This window comes from Pogonomyrmex barbatus, unplaced genomic scaffold, assembly GCF_055798465.1.
Source record: "Pogonomyrmex barbatus isolate J1 unplaced genomic scaffold, ASM5579846v1 scaffold2, whole genome shotgun sequence".
Taxonomy (NCBI): Eukaryota; Metazoa; Arthropoda; class Insecta; order Hymenoptera; family Formicidae; genus Pogonomyrmex; species Pogonomyrmex barbatus.
The window spans coordinates 22,660,290-22,677,695 of NW_028297116.1; the positions used below are offsets into that span (position 1 = coordinate 22,660,290).

Here is a 17,406-nt window from a genome sequence, read left to right on the forward strand (position 1 = left end):
GGGAAAATCATGTCGATCAACGGAATCGAGATCGAATGCTTCGCGAAAAGGTCGCGGGTAGTCGATAATTTGCGTAAATCTCATGTCCCGCTGGCGAATCTGGTGAACCACGACGAGAAGTTAAATTTCACGCAATCGTCGACACGCTTTCGATGTTGGTCGGGAAGAGACACGTTTTCTCGTATCGTTTTGTTGCATTACCGACAAGCCAGAGCTATTTACGATTCTGCAAGAAGGAGAAGGAGGAGGAGGAGGAGGAGCGACAGGAGAAACAAGCATCGTCCGCATTCTGAAACGAATACCAAAATCTTCGGCGATTTAAACGGAGTTAAATTTTTCTTTCTATCACACAGCAAGTTTCTGGCAAGTTGGTTTAATAATATTGGCGAAATATTTCTGATTCTGAGTTATTCTCCATTCACTTATAAATCTCTTTATAAATTTTACAAGCAAGTTAATAAACGTTATCTTTGTTTTCTTCCTTTTTTTTATAAAATTCAATTTAGATTTTTTTATATAAAAAAAAAGTTATTTATTGGAGCGTTATGCAGGCATGATTTCAAACATTCATACATTTGCGAAATCTATTTTTTTCGTAGACATCCATAACGTTTATAATGTATCTTAAAAATTGTCAATTATGCCGCTATTTTTCTCTAGTGCTCCATAATAGCAGTCACAATTAATTACTCAGTCAGTCCAAGATGTCGCAGTGACGGCGAATAAATCATAAACCTCGCGATCCTGTTAACGGAATAAGATAAAGTAAATCCACGCGATCGTTATCGAAGATTGTTGAGGAACTATTAATTGCAGCAAAAGGAGAAGAAGCCGAGGCGAGAATTATTTCTACGAGCGGATTATTTCTACGCGCCCTCCTACTGACCTCCTCCCCTTCGTTTTCGTAGCCAAGAACAGTGGAAGCTCCCAGTGTGATTACTTATGAAATGAAACGGCGCCCGATATCGCGGCCCGGCCAAGGGAAGTTTCCTTAATGACCGCGCGAAACGATCATTAACGATCGTTAGTTAGTCGCTCCCGTGAGCGTGAGTACTCGTGGGTCGAAATACGCTCTCTCTCCAATTTGCACCGCGACGTCCGCGACTCGAAACGCGAGAGGCGCGGGCGTTCCCGCTCACGCGCTCGCATAGATAATTGTACAAGCGCTAAGCGATCGTAATTATCAAGCCCGCCAGATTGATATTGCGAAACGACGCGAAGCGTTGACAAATGATGCGACGAGCCGTCGATTCAAGGAGGTGTACATAATTGGCACATAAATGGCACGTAATTAATACAAATACGAGACGATTGGCCAATGAGGAGCCCTATTCATCATAAAAACGAGATAAACGATTTGATTCGCGTGTACGCGAGGTAAAATCTAGTCGAGCGACGGTGGAGGGGGCATACATTGTTGCGGCGAATGTCAAAAGCCAGGCGAAATTCCGCGTCTCTATTTCCTCGTCTCTCCGCAAGCCTCGACGCGGAGAGTTTCCACGGTCGGCTCTCACCGGTCGAAATTTTCCCGTTCCTCGGCGCGAGAGAAACAATGGCATATTTCCGCAATGACACATCGACGGTTATTGTGCGGAGATGACAGGAGGCGCGCGGGTGCCTACGCGCCCGTCTACGCGCCTGATGTCATCGTATAACGGATGTGCCGCGGCCATCTCGCCACAGGCCGCCTCTCTCGCCGCGGCTTCCTTGCTTTCGGAAATTGTTATTAAGCCAGAACCAAGTTGGTCAACAACAGTTATTGAGCGACGGCACTCCTTAGTTCGCGGGAATAGCTTGCGCACCAGCGGGTGCCTAGATAAAGATCCTTTACATCTGATTCCACAATGCCACAGTGCCGCGAGTCTTCGTGGTCCAAAAAGATTCACCAACCTTCGCAAATACATCGTGTTACAACGTGGAACGCCAAGCTAAAAACATCTCACTGTATCTCGCGAGACATCTCTTCGAGACTCGTGGGAAACTCCAGTTCCGACTCGACAATCACGTTCGTTTGCAAGATGTAACAGAAAAAATAACTAGTCGCATTTATTACGTGGTATTTCGCGTGAAATCTTTGAAACGATGTATAAAAATGCGTAGACGTACGTTGACTAAGCTAGACGAACGAGACGACTCTCGCAAGACACAGCGGCACTCCTACGGATTTCTCAATCCGGATGTATCGCCGATTACGAGGGCGACCCGTTGTGATTCTTCTCTCGTTTTCTCTCTGGCCGCTTCTGGCCGTACTGGCCAGAAATATCGCTTCATTATCGGTATTCTAAAAATGCCGTTTCGAAGCCATCAGATTAATAAAACGAGCGTGTAGTCCATATTACTTTTTGTTTATCGATGGCTACGCTCTTGATGTCCCAGCGCCAATTTTCATTATTAAAATCGTTACGGGCAAAGTGGCAGGCTTGAACGTTATGTAAAACCGTTGCGCAACGCGTTTTAATAAGGCCCCAGAATCCCGGAGGCATATTGCGATAATTAGCAGAAGCATTTTTGTGAAATGGGGAATTTTCACCGTGGCGTAATATTTGATCGGTATATACGGGCAAGAACCCGCCACGCTTTTCCTCTTTTACCCTATTATACTCGCGGTTCATTGTGCCTCAAACAAAAGACAACGCCCGCGTTCCGCGTCCGAAGAGGAGCGGCGCGACCGAGATTTTATGAATGACGTATAATTGTGCGCACTCGCCTCGGCGAGATCTTTCCTCTTAATGAAATTACGGTATCTTCCATTGCGTCGTCGAATCGAGGAGCAAAGACAGCTGTACGACGCGCTCGTCGTTTCTTGATTCAAAGCGGACAAAGCGTGTCCGACGCAACGTGCGTCGAGATTTTAAAATCCCAATTTGCGTCTAATTCGCGATCGCAGATGGTCCAGAGCGAAGCGTCCGAGGAACGTCACGTCAAGTAGGTCGCGTGTCAATTTTCCGCAGAAATCACCGCGATTCTGCCATTCTGCCTCCACTTTGTAGCCGGGATTTACGGTCAGCGGCTCTCGATCGACGTTGGAAAACGCATTCTCCGATAATGGCGGGTCGAATGCGGAGGCTTTAACTCTTTGCTTTAACCTTACGTTGCGATGCACGTGATGTTGTGCTTTATCCTGAAAGTTGTGTCGTCGTTATCGTCGTCGTCCTCCCTGTGAGACATAATATCGAACGATCGAATTTAAAATTCAAAGAGGATTCCGAACACACGACGGAGTAAATAATAGAATCTGAATTAAGGTCTAAAGTGGAGACTTTAACGCAACGCGTTTTACATGAGGCCCGCGTCCCACGTCCCACCGAAATGCAACGCGGCACGCAAAATGGAGACAGGAGAGCGCATGGGCGGTATGGGTGATTAATAGGCCGGTCGATTTCTCGGTTGCTTTTTTGAAGGGGCGCTGGCCCTTTGTCCTTTTGTTCCTCCGTTTCGCGAAATGGCAGGAGTGCCGCTGGCATTGACGGACGACGCGACGGAATTAATCTTCGCTTTACCGTCCCTCCGGACCAGTCCCGCGTCCTTCCGCCCGTCGCGCGACTAAAACGCCGAATTAAACATCGATAAATCGCAAGTTGCTCGCGAGAGTAAATCAGCTTAACTGCATTCGTGCGAGCGACGACTCTTCCCCCCCCCTCCCCATAAACGTAGTAGACGTTTAAATCTCTCGATTTCACGGAGCTTTCGTTGTGTTTCCTGTTTTGCTTTTTTTCCCTTTTTTTTTTTCTTAATTATATCAAACGTGTTATTTTGTTTTCGAACACGAAGAAAGAATCAGAAATTGTATTAGAAGTTTTGTGAATGAAATGAAGATCCCAATGTCGGTTTGTTACGGAAAAGATTGCAATTTTCGATTATTGTGCTGAAATTACAGTGATTATTGCATATGATTATGATGATATCATTGTATTCGAATGGATCCCCCCCTCCCCTCCCCCCCGAAGCACTGAAATTAAGCGCCTCTGTCATCACTCGCCGAGAGTGAAAGCAACCGATTACCGGACTCCGTCAATTAACCATAATTGCCGCGAACGGAGGCGGGGGCGAGGTGGAAGGGGAGCGAAAAATAATCGCCGACTACGTGAGGGGCGAAGTCTATTCTCGGCTCGTGTCGAACGAGAGATCCAAACCATTAGGAAATTAGTCGACTAATAATAGTTCTCTTGCAACGCGAGGACTCGTAATCCGTTACGTAAAGCGACTCCTTAAAGTTCATCTCTTTCTCGAGAAAAGTTTACAGTACAGCTGTGTTACTTTGAAGATTATGTTTCATTATATTATATTTTAATTTCTTGAAATCAGAAAAAAGAAGCAACGAGAAAGAGAGTCAAGAAATTAAGCGGTCGAATGCATTTGGCAAGTCGATCGACTTGGTGACTCTTGATTGTGATCTAACCAAACCATCTGTTTTCGCGGCTCCATTAACCCCCGATCGATTAGAGATTAACCTTGTGATTTCCTTTCTTATTACTCCCTCTCTCTATCTCTCTATCTCTTCAGACTCGATTTGCGATTATATCTCAGAATCGATATTTCTGATAACGCTCTCGGAACAGATCGGTAAATCGTCTGTCATTCGTCTCGTATCTCTTGACGCAGGAAGATAAGAAGGGGGTGACACAGCCCCCCCTTCTTCCGTGAAAATTCGTAGTAGCTGATCGAAATCGAATTGAACGAACCCTCTCTCGATGACGACGACGACGACGACGACGACGACGACGACGACGACGACGATGACGACGGCCACCTACCTCGAGAGGATCTAGACGGAAAAAAGCGTGGCGCGCTCCGAGCAAGCCTTCTAACCATACGACGATGATAAATGGTGCCATTTTATGGGCAGCCAATGCTCGCCATCCCGGCGAATGCCCCCAGTCCGTCGCGGTCAACCCGCTTAAACTACGAAAATTATTCGCCATAAAACGATGGCGCGCATCAACCGCATGAACGTCGAACGAAAGTTAGAGCCAAGACTTATGGAGAGCCTCGAGCTTCGAGATGGATATGAAAAATCTAACAGGACATATACATTCCATGAGGCCATGTTCTCCGTCGTTTATCCAATCTCCTTTTTGTAACAAAAGGAGATTACAAATCTCTCTTTTTTTTTTTTATCTAAATACGTTTGACATCTTATTCCGAGCTTTTGTTAGAGAGAATATTGTGCAGCACGGAATTAAAACATTCTCAGCGTAAGCTTTACAATCGTTTATCGAGTTCTCTTAAAATGCAAGTGGTTGCAACACGGAGGGGGTTGTCTTATTTTTCATAGCGCATCGTACCTTTGCTGGCAACATCTGGCGGCAAGAAGAGTGACGTGTAATACACACGGTGATGCGTAATTGCAAGGCCGCGACGCGTCTCTGCGGGGTCGGCCGAGTGACCTGGAGGGACGGAAGGGAAAGGGAGATAGGGGGAGGGATCAATTAATTATTTCTTTATAATCGATTGAACGAAGGGCGTAAATCTCCCAGTATCCTCGCGCGGATCACTAGCTCGGGTCGCGCTGATTATTAACGCGCGATAACTCATCGGTTTTATCGTATCCTTACGTGGCGCACCACCACACCACCATCACCACCATCACCACCACTATTAACGCGCGCCGTATAATTTATCCGATAAATCGCACAGTGATTGGTCATCGATGTCGGATATAATTACCGCCATGGAGAGGAGCGGAGGATCCGGTCAGCGATGACGCGCGTTGCCTTGGAGTAACGTGCGCGCGTTGCGCTCGTGGAAAATTAATAGGCCGGCGCAGGAAGCGGCGGCGGACGCGCGTTTTTCCTTAACGGGCTCGCATTAGACGATAATTTACGACTGTTCAAGGGGGCGCGATAAATCTTCATTACCGGAACAACACCGCGGGATTAATCATATCGCCGTGTTCGTCCGCGTCGAGGAAAAGTCGCCTCACCCCCTTGGCGAGGATGTTGCTCCGTGTCGTTGATCGCCACTTGACGGTCTCTCGCACGGAACGAGGAGTGCGACTGAGACGATGTAATATAATACACGGTCACGCGATCGTTGCCTTCCAAGTGGAGAAAAATGTGGGAGGTATAAGTAAAAGTTTTTATCTTGATCTATCGGAGAAATCACGCGTGCCGATAAATCACCGAGATGATTGTTTCGTTATATTATCGATCGTCTCCGAACTCGAGATGTTGCTCCCGTCCGCAAATGAATTGAGCTGAAAGTTCCTCGGGAATATCGATGACGCGGCAGAAGCTTAATATTTCCGGCGCATTTTCTTTTTAATCGCGTCTCAAGGTCTCCGGACGAGCCGGAATAACGATCGTTTCGGCGGAACGATCTATTTTCGTTAATTGGCGCCCGCCCGAGATCTCGCTCTCCGGATCTCTTTATCACCGGAATCACCGGAGAGTCCGTCTGTTACGCGTCTCCTACGTTCTCCCGACGGTTCTCAACCCGTCTCACCCGTGCTCGTTTCGCTCGGCAGGGTACGAAGCTGTGGATCATCATGGAATATCTGGGTGGCGGCTCGGCCCTGGACTTGATGAAGGCCGGTAGCTTCGAGGAGATGCACATCGCCGTGATATTACGCGAGGTGCTCAAAGGGCTAGATTATCTGCACAGTGAGCGTAAGCTCCATCGCGATATTAAAGGTACGTCCGCTCGATAAGACGCGAAAGGTGTTTATCGGTGCTTTAACGCTCTCCGTAGAGGAGATATCGTGCGAGACGATTCAGCGAGACACCAAATATCGTACTAATCGATGTTTCACCTAGCTATAAAATCCACATGAATTAACTGCGTTAACCGCGTTAATGTGAAACTTCGTTGAAGAAATAAGGTTAAATGTTCGATTGTTGATTATCGCCAAGATAAATGGAAAATTACATTATCGTTCGCTGTTAGAGAACGCGTTATTCTATTTACTGTACATCCATATCATTTTACAAATACTGAAAATTAATTTGCATGACGAACCTCTTGTCGATTTCGCAGCGGCGAATGTTTTGCTGAGTGAAATGGGTGATGTCAAATTGGCCGACTTTGGTGTTGCCGGCCAATTGACGAACACCACTAGTAAACGGAATACCTTCGTCGGCACGCCGTTCTGGATGGCGCCCGAAGTCATCAAACAGTCCGCTTACGATTCCAAGGTAATTGCGTTAATTAAATTTCGCTATATACTGCGGTATGCGTCTGTACATTGCTTATAAATTAAGTTTATAAGAGCTATAATATAAATACGCATGCGAAATGCACGAAATACACGAAAATATCTTCATTTATTTTCCGACTTTCTGAACATACGATACAATTATTATTTGGGTGTATAAAAAAAAAAATTAATTCTTTATTAATGTCCGTAAAACTCACTCGCGTGCGTCACATTTTTGTCTCTTCACTTTTTTTCTTTCTGCTAGTTGGACACTTTGGAAATCGTCTTCCAGAGTGGCACGGTCAGGTTTTCATTAGCGTATCGTTAGCGCTTCAGCTGGCAAATAGTAAACTCCGTGAACGCTTGTTCTGCAGGCTGACATTTGGTCTCTGGGCATCACAGCGATCGAACTCGCGAAAGGAGAGCCACCCAACAGCGAGCTGCATCCCATGAGGGTCCTCTTCCTAATACCCAAGAACAATCCGCCGCAGTTGACCGGGAATTATACAAAGCAGTTCAAGGAGTTTGTCGAAGCCTGCCTCAACAAAGACCCTGAAAATGTGAGTATACCGTTATATTCATGGCTATCTGTATTCCGAGTCATCGGTCAATTTTGTCTCATAAGTCCGGGGATGTTCTCGACATTATTTTATTTTACCGTTTGATGTCTCAATAACGAAAAGATTTAGAGAGATAAAAAAATAACAATAAGTTGAAATATAAATTTCGACGTATGAAATGTGCGGTTAATTTTTATTTATCGGTCATTGCGCTTGTATCTATGCAGAGGCCGACGGCGAAGGAGCTGTTAAAGTTCCAGTTTATCAGGAAGGCAAAGAAGAACTCATACCTGATCGACTTGATCGACAGGTACAAAAAGTGGAAGTCGCAGCGCAGCGAGGAATCGGAGACCGAGAGCGAGAATTCGGACTCGTGAGTATCTCGATTCGCGTTACTGTCGCGCTTCTTGCGAAAGTAAAAGCCGATGTTTATTATTTTCGTACGTTACGTACACACTCGGGATTTTTTTCCCGTCGTTAATTTTACAATAAATTTATATTGAACGTGCAAGAGGAAAGGAAAACCAGTTCGAGGCCGTTTATCAATCGCGCGGTATAATAGACCACCATCCGAGCACGATATTAAATTGTAACACACTACATTATACGGTGTTCAGGGAGGAATCCAAGCAAGATAGCGACATGGACGAGCCATGGATAATGACGGTGAAAGGCCCGCATGGGGTCAAAGGATCCGTGGTGCCTATGTTGTCACTGGACGAGCAACCCGCATCCCTGACTTTAACACATACGAACCATAGGTCCTCCAATCACAACCAATCGAATAAACCGCACGCAAATGGCGCCTCACGATCACCACCGAAGGATTCCACGCTTAATCATTACAGAAGCGAATCCAGGGACTCGTTGCGCGACGGTCAAACAACGAAACACGCACCTGTATGTTGTCATTTTAACGATTGACTATCGTGACATTTCATATTCATATATGTACGTCTTTCTCTTACTTTGTATTTTTCTTTTTTCTACAGTCCCGACCACATGAAGCCGCACCTCCACCACCGGTGGATACGAGAGAAAAACGAGAGGAGCGAGATTATCGCGACTCTAGCCGAGAATCCACACTCAGAGAATCGAAGGAGATGCGCGATAGTCGCGAGAGGGACAGGGAAGTTGTCAGGGAACGAGAACGGGATAGGGAAGGCAGAGATCGAGATAGAGCTAGCAGGGATTTTAACACACGGGAAAAGAGGAGAAACAGTAAGCCGGACGTACCCATCACTCCGATGGCCGATCTCAGACCTGGCGAAGATAAGCAGAGGCCCAGAAGTTCACAGGAGCTTAAACATCCGCGAAGCGTCGCCTTGTCCGGAGTTGTTTTTCCTCTCCTTTCCGAAGTACTATCAAATAAAAATATATAAAAATTATAAAAAGTCAAAATTAATAATTTATGAGACTAATTTCCGATAATGTTGCAGCTCCAACGAAAGCACCAATATTCAGCGAGAGACAATAATGGCGAGGGTGGTAGTGGTGGCAAGAATGGCGGTGCTGTAGAAGAATTGCGGAATGCCTTCGAGTCGGCGGAACGTACGTCACCAGGCATGACGGAGTCCCTTATTCGCGAACTGATTAAATCCCTACTTCCGCCCAATCATTCCGAAGGGCGCCTATCTATGCTAATGGAGAAGGTTATTTTAAGGTAACGTTCTCTTGAGCATACCTTTGCGGCTTATGAAAAGAGAGAAACAATATGCTTTTTTTGTTTTAGGGATACGTAGGGACGCGAGAGAACAAAGGTCCGCAAGAGACTGTGGTCCCAGAATATCCTGACGTTGTAAAATCGTTCGTTACTTCTCTCGATTATTAATTTACTAATCAATACTGAGCCGAGCATGTCGTCGATGAGCGGCAATTCCGAACGTGAACGTGAAGGTGCGAGGGAAATGCGTTTGTTACCCCATCATCCTATTCCCTCCCCGCTCTTCCTTTTCCTCGCTGATTTATGAAGGCCGTACTACAACGAAGTCTATCGAAGTTTTACGAAGTAGTCTATTGAACCGCCCCATTTTCACCTGCCTACCTCTCCGTAGGATAAAAATACATAGATGACGGCAGATACACGCGAAACATTGTGCCAGTATTCTTGCAGTTCCTACTCGTGTAATTGTCATTGATCCTTGTTTGAACTTTTCAATTGAACTGTCCTACATTTACACGCTTCTCCATGTCGATTCATTGCCCGACAATTTGTTTCAAACGTAATTCGATTCATCATAAAATTGTTGTATGTCCCTCAATTTTTTAAATTTTTTCATTTTAAATAATTGTAGCTGTACAATCTTTGTAGGTAAGAATCACATTTGAAAGATATGAAATTATATTTTATATTAGGAAAAAACTAAAGTATGACTTAAGAGCAGCTTATTGCTGAAAGTATATTATTTTTAAAGTTTATTCTTCTTGTCAGTCCATTGTTCGTGTCCGAGCTTGGATCTCTCTCATAAAGTTTATTAGATAAACTAAAAAAACTGTCGGCCGCTTCTTTATTTTTTATTAGATGTTAAAACATTCTTCATTATTAATAGATTAATTATAGAAAAAATGTAGAGGAGAGTATCCGGTTTAATAGTTATAAGCCTTATCTTGAAAAAGAAAAGATAACGTATTAATGATCTTATGGCAATCAGTTACGAGTAGAGAAAGGCGGAAAATAGACGGCAATGCGTTTGCGAGAAGGCTGAATCGAAACCTCCATTACGCGATAGCCTAAGAGATTCCTTTTGAACCTTCTTCATGTTCGGCGTGAGCATCACTTTGGCGGTGCAACAACAAAACAAAATTGTACAGACTCGGCAAAGCGGATAGATGAAAAGTATTCGATAACTTGGTCTTGCCTCAACATGTCCGCAGCATGCACTAGCGAGATATATCGAGCATACAAACGTAATTTATATAAAGAAAAATGTTTGAAGTTACTATGAAGCTTTAAAAATCGCACTTATATTAATGTTTTTACAGTCAGAATATTTATTTAATCCTTTCGCTACCACGGGCGATTAGTGTCGCTGGGCACTAAATGTTCTTCACATACCATATACGACTAAGTCGCTCGACAAGTCGTGAAAAGTCGTTGAAAAGATTAGATCAAGTAAAGTAACTGCGAATAAGTAATACAAGGCCCATAGAGATTGGACGAGAGAAAGAAACATAGCTGATAGATTTAATTATGAATGGCGACTCACAGTCGGTTCAACAAAAACAGTCAGGCGGCTAAACCCGCGATAGCGAAAAGATTAATAATACGTTCTGAAGAAAGAAGGTTCCTTAGCAATCGAACAAAACGAAAAAAGGATTGTGTTCTCTGAGTAGATTTCTTCCCGTGGCTTCCTACGCTAGTGCACGTTTCGGACGCGAAAGAGCTCTAGCGCGATGCTAGAGAAATTGTAAATATGTATGTAGCGCGATAAAATAGTCTTATTGTTCTGATCGACGTCTTTGCCAACTGGTCGCACAGCTCCGTTAAACGATCTTATTACAAAGAGAAAAATAATTCCTTTCCCTTCCCGTGGTCACATCGTTCATCATTGGAAAAGATGATAGACATAGACTATAGGCAATATTGCCGTTAAAAATTTATTGAGAGCTTTTATCGTTTTGTGTAGTTTTCGCTTGTTGCGCAAAAATTGCAAGTAAGCCGTTACAATGTTTCAGAAACCGTACACGACGTATATGATAGTGTTTAAAAATATATATAATTAATTTCTAGTTGTGTGTAAAACCCACTTGAAAATCGTCGAGAAACAATACTATTTTAGAACTCTATCATCTCCACTATACGTACATCCACGAAAGACACTTCAATCTTTCTACATTGCGCCTTAAAAAATATCGCATTACGTCATTAATTTAGAAATAATAACTGAGTCGTTCTACGTTAACATGTCGTTAAATTGTCCGCGTACCAATTGCCAAATTGTAGAAAGTGATTTGACAGTTCGGATAAGAAAAGGAGACATTAAGATATGAAAGCGCCTTTTATAAAAGTTTCAATTATTCGAGACAATGGTTGACGTGGAATGACTCGACAATCGATCTAGACGGAATTTATCAGACGAGAAGGTATGAGAGTTTCTTGATCTTTGAACGCGCGACGCGTTCAAATAGCGACAACCGGATTATATATATTATATATATTATGCGGAATTTGAGTACTGCCGTTCTTCCAAACTTAACTTACGTTATAACACAATATTTCCCGAACTCACTGCACTTGATTTCCACGATCGAGTCTGAGCTGCGATGACTCCCACGCAGGGCGTCGACACTTAATCCAACGTTGTTTGTAAACTAATGTATTTTATAAAATATATTATATATAGAGAGAGAAAAAGAAATTCTACACACACACACACACACACACACACACACACACACACACACACACACACACACACACACACACACACACACATGCGTAAAAAATAGAGAGTTATATAGAAAATGTCATCTACGGGATGGTCGGAGAAAAATCTCGTTCTTCCGAATACAAGGACCATCCTGTACATAGTGAATAAAGGAAGACACAAGAGGGTGATAGAGCAAGAGTGAAAAAGAAGAGGGGCAAAATAATCTATCGCGAATTTCTAAACGAGGATACGAGTCAATTAACGGCAGAAATCGAGATGTAAAATGGCAAAGATACTTAATTACATTACAAAACTACAATTATTGCGCTAATTTATGATTTTATTTCTTTTGTTTTTTTTTTTTAAGTTCAGATCTTCTTTGAATAATTACGCTTGATAAGAATCAAGAAAAGTGGATATTAAGTAAAAATCTCTGCTCTCCATCGCCTTTTCTTTTTCTCCATTTTGTTTCTCTACCGCTCTCTTAGATGAGGAATAAGTCAGACTATACGATATGTATCGATTTTATTTTTAGTTGAGTTATGTTTATTATTCATTTACGCTGTATTGTTAGTAGGTCATTTTATGTCAATTGTTCAAGCGATTTTTACTTATCTTAGGCCGTAAAAAAGAATTACGACGAGAAAAATGGCTTGAGAAAATTTGACATAATCTGATTTTCATAAACTATCATCTTATTGTTGTTTCCTCGCGTTTTAAGTTTTTTTTTGTATGATGATCGCTACCATGAGTAGGCCTTACAACGCTGCCATAAATGCTTACCAGTTATGTCTACGTGTTAGTATCGCATAAAGGCGTCCTCATACGAAAGAGTTCAAGAAAGAAGACTTAGCTAAGTAGGCTGTGTAAGCAGTATGTTTGTTAAAAAAAGATTATCAGGTCACCCGCAAAGTAGCGATCGATTTTACGTCCAGCAATGATTATTCGTTTTATCGAGAAACTTGTTTCTCCTAATGACCGTCTTTTACTTGATGGCCATTGTTGTATATGCAGATTGTATGTACGAAATTATCATCTAAGAGTATTAATCCGTCAGTGACAACGTTTGACACATGCCGTATTGTCAAAACGCTTTGAACAAACGATTGATATTTACACTTAAGTTTCTCCCTCCTTCTCTCTCTGTCTCTCTTGTATTTAAATAAATTTATTCATTTTCCTATTTCTGTCGGAATTGTCCAACGTTGCCACTGGCGGGATATTTTTCATCTCACCACTCCCGTTATGCGTTATGCGTGTCTGCGATGGAAGTGAAAGGCTCGTTGTGATTTATTTTACATAAAACCAAGATGTAGCTTATTTTATTTCACTTTCTTTCGATTTTCAGCCGAAAAAATTTCAACGAGCTTTAACCGACCGAAACTTTGCACGGAGTGCGATAAGGTCGATGTGATCGGATCGTTCGAAGATTTCCCGAAAATTCGCGGTCGCACCTTTTTTATGCTGCCGGTTAGAAAATTCCTGCGCCTTCGTCGAGCGTGTTGTTTTCGCGCGTACGACTGAACGCTATAAACGCTGTTCTTCTGTTTCTCCGCGCGTATGTAGATTACGAATGAGTGTAACGGCGCCGAACTGTGATTGTCGATTTTTCGGAGGCTCCCTTTCCGTTAGCACATTTATACTGGTTGATCGAGAGCGAGAGATCGTTCTTGCTCGACCAAAACGACGGTGATCAGAGGGACAGGATCTCGGCACAGAAGCACGCAAGATCGCCCGCTCGCGCGATCCGCCAATCGCATCACATTCAATTCGAATTATCCGCGTCCTACCGTATCCCCACACAGCACTCTTCTTTGTATTATACTCTTAGCTACTATCCATCTAATATATGATATTCAGCGTTAAAACACATCGTGGTAACAATAATGTCTCTCGGCGCGCGTAGAGTATACATATATAAATATATATATATATTATATATATAAAATATATAAATATATATATTTTTTGTATTTTACTTCTACCTCTTCTCTTCTCTCTTCTTCTCTTTCCTCTCTTCTCTGTCTGTCTCTCTCTCTCTCTCTCTCCCCCCCCCTCTCTCTTTCTGCTTCCTCCTCTCTGCCTTCTCTTCTCTTCTCTCTCTTGGCTGCGTTGGATTGTATTATATTGACTGTATGTGGCATGCTGAGGGCGTGTACAAATACGAAATAAAGATGAAGTAAACCACGATATGTATGTGTGTGGTGAGTATTTCCTCAATCGAGTTCATCAATCATCCGAGGATTATTCTGACGCGATATCCTAAGACAACCACGTTACACGTATGGGAAGAAGATTCAATTTTTTATTATTTTTTTATAATATTTTGTAACGCACCGCGATGGTTATACGCACTAATTTAATACACATCTAGAAAGTTTTAGCGCCGGCGCTTCCCGGCGACGACGGCGACGTCGCCGGGAAGCGCCGTGTGACACTGCCCGAAGAGCGCAGGTCCGTGCATCGAGAGATGGACCACGAGGTCGGGAGAGACGCGGAGGGCGTAGCGATTTTCCCAACGCGTCTCTCTCGCCATACAGTACAGTAGTCGACAGCGTCCTACGGGTGGTCGCGATCGAAATACTAGAGTCGGGAGGACCGACGAATTGGCAGAGGAGGGCAAAGAGGGTGACCGCTCTCTCTTTATCCTCCTCTCTTTATCCTTCTCTCTTTATCCTTCTCTCTTTCTCTATTTCTCTGATATTCTCCATTTTTCTGTTTATCTTTCACTTTTCGGCGCGTCATCGTCCTTGCTTCTTCTTCGAAGAAGAGAGTATGCAAAAAGAAATACTCTGGCAGAGGAACTCTGCTATTGTTTTGGGAGATGAAAACTAACTTAAAGAGAGAGAAAGAGAGAGAGAGAGAGAGAGAGAGAGAGAGAGAGAATTTTCGTCTCGCGCGACGCCTTTTATAAGTGTATAAATAGAACGGGGCGCACCTCTCTCGGCGACGAAGAATGAGGATCCCGGAAATGTCTCCGCGCGGCATTCCGGAGATCGGTTTGTGGCTACTCGCGGAGTGATCGCGCCCACCGAGAAGATTCCCGTATCCCGCCGGGAGGGGTGGTCCTCCTGCCGAGGGATTCAGCGCCTCGTCCCGCACCCTTGCAAACTCGGCGGCTGATGGCGGTGCGTGGTGTCGTCGTGGTCCGTCGATCTCCACCGGCGGGATACAACCGCGAAGTGCATCATCCCTCGATGTCATCGCGTCAGGATATCGCGAAGTGCGTCGTCGCGGTACCGATGTACGTATCTCGAGAGGCGGTACCCGCGTCGTTCATTATCCGCGTCGCGACACAACGGCGATGCGACAAGCGCGCGCTCGTCAGCGACGCTTTCTTATAATTTCCACAATTCCGATACATATCCGCTTATGCCGGATTTCCGGATAATATCCATTGTGTCTACGTGTATATATGAATTTCGCGTCGCGCGTCGCTGACGTTGTTCTCGTTGTGTCGCTATCGATGTCCCGTATCTTCATTGAAGGAGTAGATAAAAATTCCTTCAGAATAGCACCTTCAGCACCTGCGCGAATAAATCACCGATTCGCGTTGCCGCGGCGACGGATGCTGCTTCCCTCGTTGCAGTCGTCGCTTCCAACCGCACGAATAACAGCGTGTGAGACGTTTACGCTGCGCATACGAAATGTCGAAGCTCTCGTAGCGATAAACGTATTATACTAACGTACTTTCGATCGAAATTACTTAGAGACCTTTCGTTCGTCGCCCCCAAAGTAATATTTTTACCTTTTCATTCCCCGTACGCGAACAATTCATCAATTTGTTTCGATACCACGCCCACATTGTCACACGCGAGACCTCAACCGCCCATCGTTCGACCGTTATCGGGTAGGAAACGATTTCCCTTCGTTTTTCAGTTTCAGTGACACACATTTAGGTATTCCACTCATTCTTGTTTCCTCTCGGGTGCCAAGATCAGAGCGGCGGCGAAGCCTGTTCGCCGACTCCGAGAGTACGCGCGCGTGCCTAATCGCCACGCGCGTTTCAGCATCGCGGACACGTGCTCCACGCGCGGTGTATTTTGGTGCGACCGCAGAATCCCGTCCTCGTCTCTCTCCCCCCTCCCCCCCCGTCCTCGTGTCCGGAACTCGACCGACAGTCTGTAAAGCTATTACGGCGCGACGATGTTTTCTCGGCCGAGGATGATCGGTGAGCGGATAATGGATTTACTCACGGCGCATTTCTCTCTTACACGACAGAGAAAAGGAGTGAGAAAGAGAGAAAGAGAGAGAGAGAGAGAGCCTCCCTAAACGAGAGGGTGAGCTCTCAGTGAAAGTAAGCGGATCGATCGAAGATAAATTTCTGGGTCTCTCGCACATGATTGACTCGTGAATCGTGATCCTTTTAACTTCTTCCTCTTCTAATATCGAGAGGAATAAAAATCCAGACGCGGCTACTTTCTATTGATCATAAATTTCTCTGATCTGATAAATAGAAAGGAAAATTGCTGTTCGATTAGAATTCAGTTTCTCTACTACGCTCTCACGTCACGTTAATCTTTATTGTTTTTAGAATTACGCAATACCGCACAAGCGTATCTGACAACAAAGCTGACGCTCGGTATTCAAAGCTGACATTCGGTATTCATTCCGCTTCGGATTTCGCGCGTACGCTGACGTGTGTTCCTCTCGAGCTCGCGTTTTCACATAGCGAAGTCTCATGAAACGACACGAACGAGCCCGTTACGGAAACGAAAGCTCGGTGTTTGCGCTTTAATAAGCGATATAACGGGGCCACGTTCGTCTTCCGGGGAGGAAGACGTCTTCGTGTAATATACAAGGCGGATTCGTGTAATTGAAGGCGAAGAACGCAGATTCATAGTATTAGGGATGTGCCGTTTCCTCCGAGAAGGAGTAGAATGAATTCGTTGGAGCATGCACTTTCGGCGGGGGCGAGGCGAGGTAACGCGCGGTTTCAAGGTAGCTCGTAGAAAAACACCGATGAATCGCCTCGCGACGATTTGAAAGCTTATCGCTCCTGTCAAGTGCATCACGCGATAATTCAACGCTGGCCACACCAGCGCCGACGTTATCTCGGTGTATTTCACATAAAAAGAAAATCTTAAAAGCGACAACTGGAAAGTGAGGACGATTTTCCACAGCTGAGCACGCACGTATCGCGAATTTTTATCTGTGCCTCGAGGACATTTCACAATCTGGCAAGCCACCTTTTATTCTTTTGAGATCTGATTCTTTTCTTTATAAATAACCTGAGCTATATCCTCACTTGACGTTATAATTTTTTGTAATTTTTAAAAATTATGATTCAACGCTTCTCGCTTGTTTATCGCATCCGTGGGAAACTTTGAGGAAAGAGGAA

The 17,406-nt window shown here is 44.3% G+C and overlaps 2 protein-coding genes and 1 long non-coding RNA gene across 6 annotated transcripts in view; 2 read left to right on the forward strand and 1 right to left on the reverse strand.

The window, feature by feature from the left end:
- The window catches only part of GckIII (Germinal centre kinase III), an 88,046-nt gene extending 73,791 nt beyond the window's left edge, over nt 1–14,255 (forward strand). For 3 of the 4 annotated variants that reach the window (XM_089077100.1, XM_089077099.1, XM_089077098.1), the window contains 9 exons: nt 6,467–6,632; nt 6,976–7,133; nt 7,401–7,436; nt 7,510–7,695; nt 7,923–8,068; nt 8,313–8,595; nt 8,688–9,053; nt 9,135–9,358; nt 9,428–14,255. In XM_089077100.1, the coding sequence (XP_088933226.1) occupies nt 6,467–6,632; nt 6,976–7,133; nt 7,401–7,436; nt 7,510–7,695; nt 7,923–8,068; nt 8,313–8,595; nt 8,688–9,053; nt 9,135–9,358; nt 9,428–9,437 (1,575 nt within the window). In that variant the 3' untranslated portion in view covers nt 9,438–14,255. The remainder of the gene's footprint in view (nt 1–6,466; nt 6,633–6,975; nt 7,134–7,400; nt 7,437–7,509; nt 7,696–7,922; nt 8,069–8,312; nt 8,596–8,687; nt 9,054–9,134; nt 9,359–9,427) is intronic. The other variant, XM_011643561.3, reaches the window with a different exon arrangement.
- Nucleotides 7,244–15,145, reverse strand: LOC148936761 (uncharacterized). Its single transcript, XR_016139325.1, has 2 exons — nt 15,004–15,145; nt 7,244–9,056 (listed from the first exon to the last, which is right to left on the reverse strand). It is a non-coding gene; the product is annotated as an uncharacterized LOC148936761 (long non-coding RNA).
- The window catches only part of LOC105430173 (uncharacterized), a 36,622-nt gene continuing 34,357 nt past the window's right edge, over nt 15,142–17,406 (forward strand). The window contains 1 exon segment of the mRNA XM_089077094.1: nt 15,142–15,309. The gene's annotated coding sequence lies outside the window, so the exon portion shown is untranslated.